At 49.1% G+C, this 14,222-nt stretch overlaps 1 protein-coding gene across 1 annotated transcript in view; it reads right to left on the reverse strand.

The window, feature by feature from the left end:
- Positions 1-1,230: 1,230 nt before the first annotated feature.
- Positions 1,231-14,222, reverse strand: part of EBPL (EBP like) — a 32,449-nt gene continuing 19,457 nt past the window's right edge. Inside the window, exons 3-4 of the mRNA XM_063444838.1 lie at positions 11,635-11,773; positions 1,231-1,570 (exon numbers count right to left, since the gene is read on the reverse strand). Coding sequence (XP_063300908.1) covers positions 1,330-1,570; positions 11,635-11,773 — 380 coding nt within the window. The 3' untranslated portion in view covers positions 1,231-1,329. The remainder of the gene's footprint in view (positions 1,571-11,634; positions 11,774-14,222) is intronic.

The raw sequence follows: 14,222 nt of genomic DNA on the forward strand, positions 1-14,222 counted from the left end.
CCCACCCAATCTGTCAAAAAATTCGAAAATCCCTACCGCCCACCTGGAATCCTAAAACGCCCACTAGTGGGCGGCAGGGACCAGGTTGACGACCCATGATATAAAGAATCTCTATGATCCCATTCGGCAACAATATTTGTCTTCCCATCTATTTTCTACTTCTTCCACCAGGTGTAGAAAGCAAATTTAATTGAAGCTACTGAAAAGCAGCTGGCCACATGTCTAGGAAAGTCTGCTGCAGACTAGTTTGGAATCAGTTCAAAAAGGACAAGATTTCATACCCATTAGACCTCTCAGGGCATCTCTGGAGCACTGACTGCAAATGTATTTCTATAGTAGTGGTAGTGGTTGGTTGTATGCTGCACATTCCAATTGCTTGGACAACACTTTGCCTTCTCCACTGGCTTGTCGGGAGTATCAGGAGTGTTAGACACCGAAAGAAAATAAATATACTATGGGCAAACAAAAAACAAAGAAATCATGAAGGGAAAAGGTCACTGATCTTAGCACACTGGTAACTAATCTGACATGCATGAGTTTAAATATCCGGACAACTAAGCTCCTGATTCAAAACTGGCGCCTAGATCACTTGCGCATGCGTATAGCAGCCCACAATTACTTATCAAAATGTGACTCCACCTGGGTCTGTGTTCCACATATGGGGTATCCCTATGGAAAATGCCAGCCCACACTTGCATGCAGATGCACCTAGGCCTCTAACAGCACCCGGCACCGACTGGGTGGAAACAATTAAGGCCAGGATCTCAGATGCCCAGTGTGCATCTCCCTACAGATAAGAGAAGGACGTACTCACAGACTGAGCAAGCCTTCCCAGGAGATGGACGCAGGATCCTTGCAACATCTGGCTAGACAACTAAAACTTGAGTTGCCTAACATAAGCACTAGGATTTCTTTTATACTAGCACTAGGATTTCTTTTATACCTTGCGTATAAGTGAGGGGGTATTCGAAGGAGCTAAAGTTTTTATATTGTAGTAGCTCCCTGTCCTGTCAAAAGAAGATAGAAATCCATATGGTCATGTATTGGGGGAAAAATAAAAGAAAACTAAAGAAATTAGCAAATATTTTTATTTTAAAAAAATGAATAATTACAAGTTTTGAGGAAAAAAAGTGTTCAATTTATCCATATGGAAGGGATGCATCTGCAAAAGAAAAATTGAAATAAAAATCATCAAATATTGAAATTCCCTACAAATCTTATGATCGCCTCTTGGTTTATTAAAGATGATAACCCATTTTATTTATTTTTTTATTTGATGATAGTGTCTCATAAACATGAGTAAAGGTTTCCAATAGTTCTCCTTTATCTTCACCGTGACTTCTTTCCTGGCTTCTGCTTGCCAAGATGCATTTTTCTGAGTTCCACCCAGGAATGCCAAAGTAACAGTCCTGGTACAACAACCCATATGCCATTAAAGAACACTAGGTAGACCCACAGGTAGAGCCAATTATTGGTATTGAGGCTGGGGCTGCCAAGAAGCCAGTCTGGACAGAATGTCATCCATCCTCCATATAATTCACATACACATAATGTAATCTGCACAAAGTGCCTGAAACACAATAAGAATAATTGAAAAAGTTACGTCACCAGTTAAAGCGTCACAAATACAAACGTGTATCCCTAATAACAAGGTCCCCCCACAGTTCAGCATAAAAATTAATATAAATAGTTCACTTACCTTTTTTCCAACTCTGAGGCTCCCTCAGCACTTCTTACCTTTGCACTTCCCACAACGTCACAGAGTAGGCACTGGGGACATGATGCACATACCCAGAAAGTTGTACTTGAACATCAAATTTCTTCATAAGAAAGCATTAAATCAGTGCTTTCCTATGGGGGCTACAGTCACATGTGTACTCCGTTGCTGCAGCAGGAAGCATAGTGTCCCTCTGTTCCCGTGACCCCCCTCTTCCCTTTCTCCGGCTATCAAAGGGTTTTAAATAAAAATAAAATTTTCCCTTTACTTTATTCCAGCACCGAAGTCCCTCAGTCATGGCTCCGTCTCCTCAGACGTCACCACGAGGTGGAACATAATGAAGCCCATGGAACAACGCAGTAGGAGGAGTGGGCCTTGACAGAGCCAGGAAGTGGGCAGGTGCTAGTGTTTGGGGGTTGGATTAGTTTAATGGAGCTTGGGGGCGGAGACAGGGAGTATAAAGAGCAGCCATTTTAGAATAGGGGCCATTTTAACCAGAGCCTTTCTTACCTGTAAATTGTGTCAGGTCGGCGAGGTTCTTTTCTTTGTCGTTTCTGCAGGATTATGGCGTCGCTAGATGAGATCCTGGATGGTGTTCGGGCAGCTGTGAAGGACAGAGGACTGGATTGGCTTTATCAGCAGTTGGGGACTGCCGGGCCTGCTCCTGCGGTACCGGCCCGTCGACCGGCGAGGAGGACGAGACCACCTCAGCGTTTGAGCCCGGGCGCTGGGCCTGCAGCGCGGCGGAGGAGGAGCCCTTCGGCGGGATGTGGTGTGACCGACGGTCCGGGTGAGGCCCGGTCAACTGAGCCAGGCAGGCGCGCGGCTCGCTCCGGTGGGCACGGCAGCGGCCTGGCGAGGACGGCCGCACAGCGCATGGTGGCGGATGGTTCTAAGCCACGCGGTTCCGCGGCTGGCAGGAGGAACGGTCCTGGCGGATCTCGGAAGACGGCCGGGACGGAGGCCAGGCCGGCTGGGAGTCATGTGAGCGGCGGCACGAAGCGGACACGTCCCGGTGAGTCAGCCACTAGTGCGAATGCTGGAGGGCAGGGGTGTGATGGTGATGGCGGATGTATGACGGCCCCTCAAGCTGTGGGGGGAGGCCAGGACAGCAGTGTGAGGGCAGGGACGTCTCAGGCTGAGGCAGGTCAGGGAGACAGATGCAGGGACAAGGGGACCTCACAAGAAGCGAGTAGGTCTGGGCACACGGCAGGCTGCCAGGATAGCGGAGAGGAATCGGACATGGGGCAGACGGCCGAGGAGAGGCCAGGCTCGGCACTGACAGTTGAGGGACAGGGTGCTCAAACTGCTAAGCTGGTTAGGGATGTCAGCGGTAGGCGGGAGGGCCCATCTGGCCGCTCCCAGGGTCAGCTTCATGACAGGGAGGCCTCGGGGAGTGAGTGGAGAGCAGAACGACGCTTCTCTGGCGTCAGGCGCAGCAATTCGAAGAGCAGAGCAAGGAGTTCAGGGAGCAGGGAAGGATCACCTGCGCGGAGCGGGTGCAGCTTAGCAGGCTCATGTTGCAGGAGGCGTGATTCCAGGGATAGCATGAGGAGGAGTCAGCGGAGAAGATCGGGTTCGCCGGGAGAGAGGCTCAGTGATCGGTGGAGGGGATCATCTCGTGAGGGCAGTCGCCCTACGAGACGCAGCGTTGCGGAGGAGGATTGGGAGGAACGTAGGGAGGAAAGGCGGGTGAGGAAGGTTCAGGACAGACTACCCAGATTTCCTTCTCCCTACAGGTCTCGGAGCAATACCCCTACGGTCTCGAGGCGAGTCCAGGCGGATGGGAGTCGGCGACAACGGGATTCTCCGGTGCCTGAAAAGGTGGACGGAAGGACAGCGCCTCTGCAGCCAGTTACGGCCGGAGGTTCGAGTGGTGAGTTCTCACACACACGACACCCAGGACAGTTGTTGAATGATTTAAGAACATTTTTAGATTCTTGGTCTGGGAAAGAGGGGTCGCATGCGCAGTTCGGGAAGGTGTGGGAACGAGAGAGTAGCCGGGACATAGCTACAGGGCTCGGGGTTACACAGCTGTCCGTGCATGGCGGAGGTGAGTCCGGAGCCGGGGCTGATTTGTCTGGGTTGGAAGGAGGGGGCGAAGAGCGGGAGGTAGGTGATGTCCCGGATGCGGCGCGACAGAATGTGCACGTGTCCTTCGCGGGCCCCCTCGGATGTCATTTAAAAATAGAAGTGAAGGAGAAGATATGGAAAGGTGAGTTTGTGGAGATATTTTCCCTCCTTCCCCTAGAGGAGTTTTTAGACTTGAAGGAGGAGGATAAGAAGGATGCTAAAAAGGAGGAAGAGGAGAAAAGGCGGAGGTATCGCAAGATACCTAAGACCTTTGGGAATTGGTTGAGGGCCTTCTGCATTCTAGCTAGCGTAATCGGGGAGAAGGCGCCGGGGCGTTGCTCAGAACTATTTTGTTATTTGGACGGGATAGGTGACGCGTACCGGACCTACGGAGGTTTGGCTTGGTGGAGGTACGACGAACAATTTCGTCAGCGGCTGGCAGCGAATGCGAGCATGCGGTGGGACCAAATGGACCTGCCGTTATGGATGCGCCTTATGATGGCCCAGAAGGCGGCGCCCTTTCCTGGGGCAGCCGGCACGGCCTCAGGGGCCGGGTCGGCTGGGCAAAAGAAAGGTTTCTGTTGGATGTTCAACGAAGGACATTGCAAATGGGGAAATAACTGCAGGTTCCGGCACGAATGCTCAGGCTGCGGGGGGTCCCACGGTGTCAACCGTTGTTTCAAAAAGGGTAAGTCGGGCGGGGGAAGCGGGCCCGCAGGGGCGGCAGCCACCGCAGCTCCCGTTGGGAGCGTCTCCGGTGAAAATAGACGCGATGTTGCCTTGGCTAAGGCAATACGTTAACAGGGAAGATGCTATTTTCTTGTGGCGGGGTTTTCGGGAAGGGTTCTTTATTCCCTACGTAGTTAGGGGACCTGGTACGTTATGTGGGAATCTTAAGTCAGTGCGGGAACACCCAGAGGTGGTGAGGGACAAGCTAAGTAAGGAAGTGCAACTGGGGAGGATGGCAGGGCCGTTCTCGGCACCGCCATTGCCCGATTTGCGAATATTCCCGTTGGGCGTGGTCCCCAAGAAGGAGGCAGGCAAATTCAGGTTGATTCACCATTTATCGTACCCAAAAGGGGCTTCGGTGAATGATGACATCGACACGGCTCTTAGCTCCGTCTCTTATACGTCATTTGACAAGGCAGTCGAGTTGGTTCGGAGGCTGGGGCATGGGGCACTGATGGCAAAGGTGGATGTGGAAGCGGCATTTCGACTGCTCCCGATACACCCGGACTGCCATCATCTGCTCGGGTGTTGTTTTGAAGGGGAATATTTTGTTGATCTGTGCCTGCCTATGGGGTGTTCGATCTCGTGCGCCTATTTCGAGAAGTTTAGTACCTTCTTGGAGTGGGTTGTGCGGACGGAATCGGCAGAGGGTGCGGTGGTGCATTACCTAGATGATTTTCTTTGCGTGGGCCCGAGGGATTCGGACCGCTGTAAACAGATATTGGACGTGTTTCAGTGGGTGGCGCATAAAGTAGGGGTTCCCTTGGCGGAGGACAAGACGGTGGGGCCTACGACGTGCCTTAGTTTTTTGGGCTTAGAAATTGACTCCTGTAAATGGGAATGCAGGTTACCGGGGGACAAATTGTCACGGCTGCGGGAGCTGGTGGCCACGGTAGGGAGGGCCAAGAAAGTGACACTGCGAGGGCTCCAATCGCTGGTGGGGAGCCTTAATTTCGCGTGCCGGGTCATACCCATGGGGAGGGTTTTCTGTAGGCGCCTCGCGCAAGCTACGAGTAAGGTGCGGCTGCCGTCGCATTACATTAGGGTTTCGGCGGATATGAAGGCAGATTTAATGGTGTGGGACCGGTTCTTGCGGGATTTTAATGGAACGGTGATTTTTCGAGAGCCGGCGGCATCAGGGGAGGTTGTTAGTTTATACACCGACGCTTCTGGTAGCGTAGGCTTTGGGGCTTACCTGGGGGGTCACTGGTGCGCTGAGCCATGGCCGGAGGCCTGGAGGCAAAGCTCGCTGATTAAAAATCTGGCGTTTCTGGAGCTATTCCCGGTAGTGGTAGCGGTGAGTTTGTGGGGACGGGTGTTATCCAACAAGCATATTATATTTCACTCAGATAACATGGCGGTCGTACAGGCGATCAATAGTTTGTCGGCGTCGTCCCCCCCTGTTTTGTGTTTGCTGCGGCGTTTTGTCCTTCTTTGTATGTCTTCTAATTTGGTGTTTAGGGCTAGGCACATCCCTGGTATGTTGAATGTGGTAGCTGATGCGCTTTCTCGTTTTCAGTGGGAACGATTTCGGGAAGCGGCGCCGGAAGCTTTGGCACAGGGGCAGGCTTGCCCTGGCGAGATGTGGCAGCTCGGGACCGCATGCTTGGGGAGTGTATAAAGAATTCTCTTGCGCCGAGCACGTGGTCTGGCTATGTCAAGGTGTGGAAAGAATGGGACGAGGCGGTACAGCAGGTAGGGGGTGACAGTTCGCAAGGGCAGAGGGTGGACGTGCTGTTGTGGGTACTGTGTCGCTTGTTTGCTAAACAAGCGTCGCCGGCCGTGATAGATAGGTGCATGTCCGCCATGGCGTTTTTGTTCAAGTTCAACGGGTGGGAGGACATTACGAAGAATTTTCTAATACGCCAGGCTTTGAAGGGCTTTAAGAAGGGTAAGAAGCTCGCGGACCCGAGGCGTCCGGTGTCGTTTTCGGTTTTGCAAAACCTGTTAAGTGTGTTGATTGATCTGTGTAATTCCCCTTTCGAAGTGACACTATTTTCCGGGGCGTTTGTCTGGGCGTTTTTTGGGGCTTTTCGCATTAGTGAGCTGGTGAGTGCCAACAAGTTGGGGAACGGCGGTTTGATGTTCAAGGACGTGGTCGTGGGTATTGATCAGGTGCAGATATGGCTGCGCCGGTCTAAAACGGACGTGTACGGCAAGGGCCGTGCGGTGGTACTGTATGAGTTGCCAGGATCAGAGGCTTGCCCGGTGGCTTGTGGCAAAAGGTACTGTGAGGTGCGGCCGGAAGGTAAGAGTTGTTTCTTTTTACACGCCGACGGTTCAGCGTTGTCGAGATTTCAGTTTCTACGGATGTTTCGAATGGGTCTGCAGAGAATGGGTTTGGAGCCGAGTCAATTTGGGACGCACTCCTTTCGCATTGGGGCAGCGACGGAGGCTGCGCGTTTAGGTCTGGGGGACGAGAAGATCAAGCAAATTGGGAGGTGGGAGTCCGTGCGATTCCGCTCGTATGTAAGGCCTGATATGTTGGTGTAATTGCTAGGGTGCAAGTATCTGGGGATGGGGACGTTGCCTTTTTCTGCCACTAACTTTGTCTCTTTTCAGGTTTGAAAGTTTGGTTGCTGGGCCACTCGTATGTGTACTGGGCGGAGAAGAGGGCCGCAGTTCGCAGAAGCGGATCACAGCTGGGCTTTCCTTTGGAACGAGTGACTCTATGTTGGTTTGGTTTCAGGGGAGCAAGTTGGCAGAGTTTGTGTAATTTCGTGTTTCAGAAAGTGGTTGGAGGGTCGGTCCCGGATGTGGTATTGATTCTTGGAGGAGGGAACGACCTAGGTGGGATTCCACAAAGGGAATTGGTGAGAAGGATGAAAAGGGATGTAGATCGGCTGAGGGAGCTGGTTCCTGGCGTGGTGGTGGTGTGGTCTGAAATGGTTCCGCGTTTTGCGTGGCGGCACGCCAGGGACCCGGCTGCAATAGCTCGATCGAGGGGTAAGGTGAATAAGATGATGTCAGTTTTCATTAGACGTTCTGGGGGCGTAGTGGTGCGTCACAGAGAGTTGGAGGGCATGTTACCTGGGTATTTCAGGAGGGACGGTGTACACCTGTCAGATGTGGGGAACGACTTGTTGAACCTTGGGTTCCACGAAGGTATTGAGCAGGCCCTGTTTAGGTGTGGTGGGGGTCGCACATGCGCTTAAGGAGGTCAAGCCATGTGCTGTGGCGGAACAGGGCATAGTAGAAATTGGAATTTGGCGTAGAGTTTGGACTGGACAGGCCGAGGTGTAGGCCTGATGGAATTAAGGACTGGTTGGTTCTAGCTCTTCGGTGGCGACGAACCTGTGGGTGTAGGGGTGTCTGAGGTACACCCCTACAGTTAACAATATGATGTGGGGCCTCTTTGGTAGGCCGTGTTTCAAGTGAATTGTTATTTGTTATATATTGTTCAATTGGTAGGGTCATTGTCAGGGGTACTGTGTGGGGGGTATAGTAATTTAATGTATAGTTGGACAATGACCCTAAATTATGTTAATTTATGATAATTTAATTAATAATTTAATTAATAAAAGCTGTGGACTTTATACTCCAACAGAATTAACTGTGTCCGTGTCTTATTCAGTTTAAGGTTATAGTGCATGACGAATATCGTCTGTACAAAGGTTTATATAAAAGTTTAAGCACATGCCGAATAACGTCTGTGCAAATGTCATGAAGCCCATGGAACAACGCAGTAGGAGGAGTGGGCCTTGACAGAGCCAGGAAGTGGGCAGGTGCTAGTGTTTGGGGGTTGGATTAGTTTAATGGAGCTTGGGGGCGGAGACAGGGAGTATAAAGAGCAGCCATTTTAGAATAGGGGCCATTTTAACCAGAGCCTTTCTTACCTGTAAATTGTCCCACCCACCCTCCCTAGGTTTAGCAGTTCCGTTTCAGTCACAGCGGCGGAACAGGGCATAGTAGAAATTGGAATTTGGCGTAGAGTTTGGACTGGACAGGCCGAGGTGTAGGCCTGATGGAATTAAGGACTGGTTGGTTCTAGCTCTTCGGTGGCGACGAACCTGTGGGTGTAGGGGTGTCTGAGGTACACCCCTACAGTTAACAATATGATGTGGGGCCTCTTTGGTAGGCCGTGTTTCAAGTGAATTGTTATTTGTTATATATTGTTCAATTGGTAGGGTCATTGTCAGGGGTACTGTGTGGGGGGTATAGTAATTTAATGTATAGTTGGACAATGACCCTAAATTATGTTAATTTATGATAATTTAATTAATAATTTAATTAATAAAAGCTGTGGACTTTATACTCCAACAGAATTAACTGTGTCCGTGTCTTATTCAGTTTAAGGTTATAGTGCATGACGAATATCGTCTGTACAAAGGTTTATATAAAAGTTTAAGCACATGCCGAATAACGTCTGTGCAAATGTCATGACAATTTACCACATCTACAAAGTTTTCAGCTGCAGGGTTAAAAGAGCAGATACACTGCACCCCGATCACTTTAATGAGATGCAGTGATCTCGGTGCCTTTAGTGTATATAAGCATTGCAATTGCTAAAAAAAAAAAAAAAAAAAACTACAATGTTTTACATTGCAGGGTTAAACCTACAGGACCACTGCACACACATCCCTTCATTGAGATGAGGTGACTTAAGTGGTCCTTGAAGTGTTTGCTATGTGTCCAAATCTACTGCGTATAATGGTTCTTCCTAAATAAAAATACAGCGATTACCGCATTCCTGATTTACCATATTTACAGATGTTTCCTTAGGCCAACCAGACCCACGTGCAAGTTCCAATGAGTGGCACAAAAAAAAAACCTTACATAAATTTTACAGACAGAATCAGGGCCGGACTGGGAATTAAAAGCAGCCCTGGAAAAAAATTATTTACCAGCCCCATAATGCGTCGCGCCAGCATAGTGTGCAGATACAGAGTTAGAAAAGATAACTTAAAATTAAAATTATTACTCCAACGTGAAAAAATTAAGCCACATATAGGCTTAAAAAAAAAAGAGTGCAGATTTATTTTAAGCAGACGTGCCTTTGCATATAACCAATGTTTCAGTCCAACTACCATGACATATTAAGGAAAGCTTGGTAATGGGACTGAAATGGTGAATGTATGTAGGGCACAACTGTAAAAAATGACGTTATCTTGTTTATTTTGAGGTCCTGTGGGTGCACTCTTCACTTTAAATATGTTATTGTGCTGGATTATGCACCTAGCAACAAGACTGGGCCAATATCTGCTTATTACATATTGTACATATCAATGACATTTCATAGTGTATTATGCATATATAAATGTACATTAATATATGTGTAAATATAATAGGCATAATTATATATATATATATATATATAATATAAATCAGTGGCGGATCCAGAGCCTGATCTCAGGAGGGGCACCTATAGATTATTTAAAGAAATAATCCATGCACAATAACCACTACTGCTCTGTGTAGTGGGTATGGTGCCAGGAGTGCCGGGACCCGCTCCCAGAGTAAGTAGTCAAACCGTTTAAGTACAGTTTGACAACTTACCTGGGGTCTGCTGGGATATGGGGCTGTAGTAGGGTATAGGAGCAGTGGTGCAATGTGTGAGGGGTGCAATGTGTGTGAAAGGTTCAGTGTGTAGGGTGCGTGGGGCAATGTGTGTATGGGTGGCTGTGTAAGTGTATGGGGGGCAGTGTGTGAATGTGTATGGTGTGTGTGGGCAGTGTTTGTATGGGGCTAGAGTTCACTCTCACCACTTGGACCACCAGGAATCCCTGGTGGTCGCAGTGGTGAGAGTGAACTCTAGCCCGTAGCTCCAGGGCTAGAGTTTCCCTGTGGCACTCTCCCTCCCCCTCTGTCTCTCTCTATTCGCCCCTCTTTCTCCCCTTTTGTCTCACTCTCCCCCCTCTGTCTCTTTATCCCTCTTTTCCCTCTGGCACTCTCCCTCCCCCTCTGTCTCTCTCTATTCGCCCCTCTCTCCCCCCTTGTGTTTCACTCTCCCCCTCTCCCTGTGGCACTCTCCCCCCCTCTGTCTCTCTCTCTTCACCCCCCCTCTGTCTCTCTCTCTCTTCACCCCCCCTGTCTCTCTCTTCACCCCCCTGTCTCTCTCTTCACCCCCTCTGTCTCTCTTCACCCCCCCTCTGTCTCTCTTCACCCCCCCTCTGTCTCTCTTCACCCCCCCCTCTGTCTCTCTTCACCCCCCTCTGTCTCTCTCTCTCTTCACCCCCCCGTCTCTCTCTTCACCCCCTGTCTCTCTCTCTCTTCACACCCCCTGTCTCTCTCTCTCTTCACCCCCCGTCTCTCTCTCTCTTCACCCCCCGTCTCTCTCTCTCTTCACCCCCCCCTCTGTCTCTCTCTCTCTTCACCCCCCCGTCTCTCTCTCTCTTCACCCCCCTGTCTCTCTCTCTTCACCCCCCCGTCTCTCTCTCTTCACCCCCCCTGTCTCTCTCTCTCTCTTCACCCCCCTCTGTCTCTCTCTCTCTTCACCCCCCTCTGTCTCTCTCTCTCTTCACCCCCCCTCTGTCTCTCTCTCTCTTCACCCCCCCTCTGTCTCTCTCTCTCTTCACCCCCCCTCTGTCTCTCTCTCTCTTCACCCCCCCTCTGTCTCTCTCTCTCTTCACCCCCCCTGTCTCTCTCTCTCTTCACCCCCCCTGTCTCTCTCTCTCTCTCTCTCTCTTTTCACCCCCCCTGTCTCTCTCTCTATTCACACCCCCACTTCCATCCCCCCCACCCACCTGAGAGGAGTCAGGGGGGCGGCCGCATTGCACGCTGCAGCCTCGCCGGTCCGGCAGCACTGTTAATGCTGAAGGCTGAAGGGGGAGGGAGCATATCTCTACCATGCTCCCTCGCGGTTCCCACAATCCCCAGCACGGATGCTGCTGGGCATTGTGGGAACCGCGAGGGAGCATGGTAGAGAGACATGCTCCTCCCTCAGCCCTCAGCATTAGGTGTGCCGCCGGACCGGTGAGGCTGCAGCGTGCAATGCGGCCGCCTGCCGGCCGGCCCCCTCAAAGTGTGTGCCACCGGACCGGCCACCCGGTGGCACATATATTGCCAGAGCAGCCCCCAGGTGCCGCGGCCCACCGGGAAATTTCCCGGTATCCCGGTGGGCCAGTCCGGCCCTGGACAGAATCAATTCTGTTTATTGGATGTAATGGAATACTGACCTGTAATATTTATCCTTGATGATGGCATATATGAGAACCACAGCTAAAAGTCCATCCAGGACAACGGTGAGTAGTTCAAGAGAGACGATGGTTGGGTCAGAATGGAGCCATCGAGTGTCTGCTTTTCCATATTCCTTCCCTAGGAAGCAAATTAAAGAAATATAGGTGTGTTGGTTGTTACAGAGAAATTCCAGTGTGGATAGAATACTTTTTTTTTCCAATTCTTTAATTGGTCAATTATTAGCAAAGTGATACAGAATACATACTTTCACTGTTCAGATGGGACAATAATAAGAAGGAAACGATACATAACATCATTTGCAGCGTCTCATCCAAAGTAAGCAACGTAACAGTATTCTTTTAATCCACGACATAAGTGGTGTCATCCACTCTGTTAACTGTGCACTTATGAAATATACAAATTTTGTAAACTTATTTATAGATAGTAGAGAGAGAAGAGCGACATGAAAGGTCTATTGGCTCTGACAAAAGGAGATTCCATACTTGGGGGGGGGGGGGAGGAATGCGTGAAATGCGTACAACCCAGGTATTAGGCACGTACTGCATCCATGAGTAGCTACTGAGAAACATATACTTATGGTTCCATAGATCTAGCCAGGGACAGAAATTATTAGTAAAAGAAACAATACTATGACGAAGCGATGAAGGTTAAAAAGAAAAGGATTGTATAGTAAGTAGTGAGTAGTGATCGTCTGCTGGGGAAGGAGGGGGAAGGGAGCGACGGGCCACACTAGCCAAAGTGTCAACTCTGCTCCCCACAACTCTCCGAATATCATTCTAGTTCAGTCAATAAAGTCACTTGTGTTCCAGGCTTCCCATATTTTCTCAAACTTATGTACAGTGTTTCTCACCTGTGCTGTCAGTTTCTCCATCAAACAATTGTCCTTAATTTTGTCAAGGACTTAAGAGATGGAAGGAACAGCCTGGCAGCTACGGTGACCTTCTGAAGCCAATTTTGTTCCGCTCTAGTCCACTCGTCTAGAGGTCTAATCAGGAGGCACACCCATGGGGTCAGGTCCGGCCTCCTATGAAAGAGGTTTTCTAAGATGTCTCCTACCTTGGTCCAGAATGGTCGTATCTGGGGGCAGTCCCACCACACATGTAGATACATGTAGGCCGCAACCCCTCCAGCACAAAACGGTTGGGGTCTATTTCATGTGATAAAGTTTTACCGGGGTAGTATACCAGCGAAACATAGTCTGAAAACATTGCTCTTGCAACGTGACGCATATGGAGGAGGAAGCTGCCACTTTCTAAATATCCTGACAGTCAATACCTTCCAGTACCTCCCCAAAGTCCGCGTCCCACTGTGTAATGCAAGTCATCTGTCCCCATTACTTCGTTTCCGTATACAGGTAAGCATATAGTAAAGTTATCAGACCTCTCTGGGGAGTTTCTTTCAGACACAGACTCTCATAAAAGGTCACATATTTGTGTGCTGCCTCTTTGATGTATGTCTGCTTTGCAAAGTCTCTAATCTGTAAATATCTATAAAAAAAAATAAAAAATCAGATGGAGTAAGTCTAGTGCTTGATTTCAGCGTGTCAAAGGATACTATCTGACCCCCTTCATAGAGATGACAGAATCTCTGGAGTCCTGCCTTTTCTATATTTTTAAAATCTCGGGTTGACATACCTGGAAGGAACGCCCGGTTTCTTAGTAGAGGGGTGATTGGGAAAGGGGATGAAGATAAACCAAATGTATAAGCTGTTGCATCCCAAATTCTGAGGGAGTTGAGTATGTAGTATTGGGGAGATCTGCCCCCATCATTAATGACTCAAAATCTACTAACTTCCTGACATCCACCGGTACATGCCACGTCGCTATTTGAGTAAGCTGTGCAGCCAGATAATAGTAGTAAAGATGTAGTAGACCCAGTCCTCCCCTCGTTTTAGGGCGGTAGAGGACATTTCTGGATACCCTGTGTCTTGTTCAGCCAAATGAACGACCCTTTAGCGCTTTGTAGAGGTGCCAAACCTGGTTTTGTTTTGTTTTTTTTCAATTCTTTATTTAAACGCCGACCGGCACACTGTATCACAGTACTTTTGGCCTGCGCAGAGGCCCAATCACAAGAAGCATCTTAATAGATGTATTACAGAAAGGAAGGGTACGTTAGTGAATATAATGATACTTTACATGAGGCTTGCGCAGAAGCCTTTCAAGGATATCTTTGTGTTGTGCCAAGTCCACGTGTATTTAAGTTTTGTCTCGATACGCTGATTCCATGCAAACATCGGTGACAATTGAGCATCGAGACATAGATAAATAAAAAATTACAAACAAAATATAATATAATATAATATATATACAGTATAAAACATAATACTTAAAACCTGTAACAGTGGGTATGTCATGCTGTTTATTAATTTTTCTTAATTCTGAACTATCGGAGTTGGGACTATGCTCAGTATGTTATACGTCATATTGTTCCCAGAGTGCCCAAGTTTTTTGGAAGGTGGCGCTAGAGTCGCGAACCTGTGCGGTTAACTTGTCCATCAGGTAATTATCCCTGATTTTGGAGATAACTAGGGAGATCGGGGGTACTTCGTGTTTAATCCAGTATTGTG

This window comes from Pelobates fuscus, chromosome 1 (genome assembly GCF_036172605.1).
Source record: "Pelobates fuscus isolate aPelFus1 chromosome 1, aPelFus1.pri, whole genome shotgun sequence".
Classification (NCBI taxonomy): Eukaryota; Metazoa; Chordata; class Amphibia; order Anura; family Pelobatidae; genus Pelobates; species Pelobates fuscus.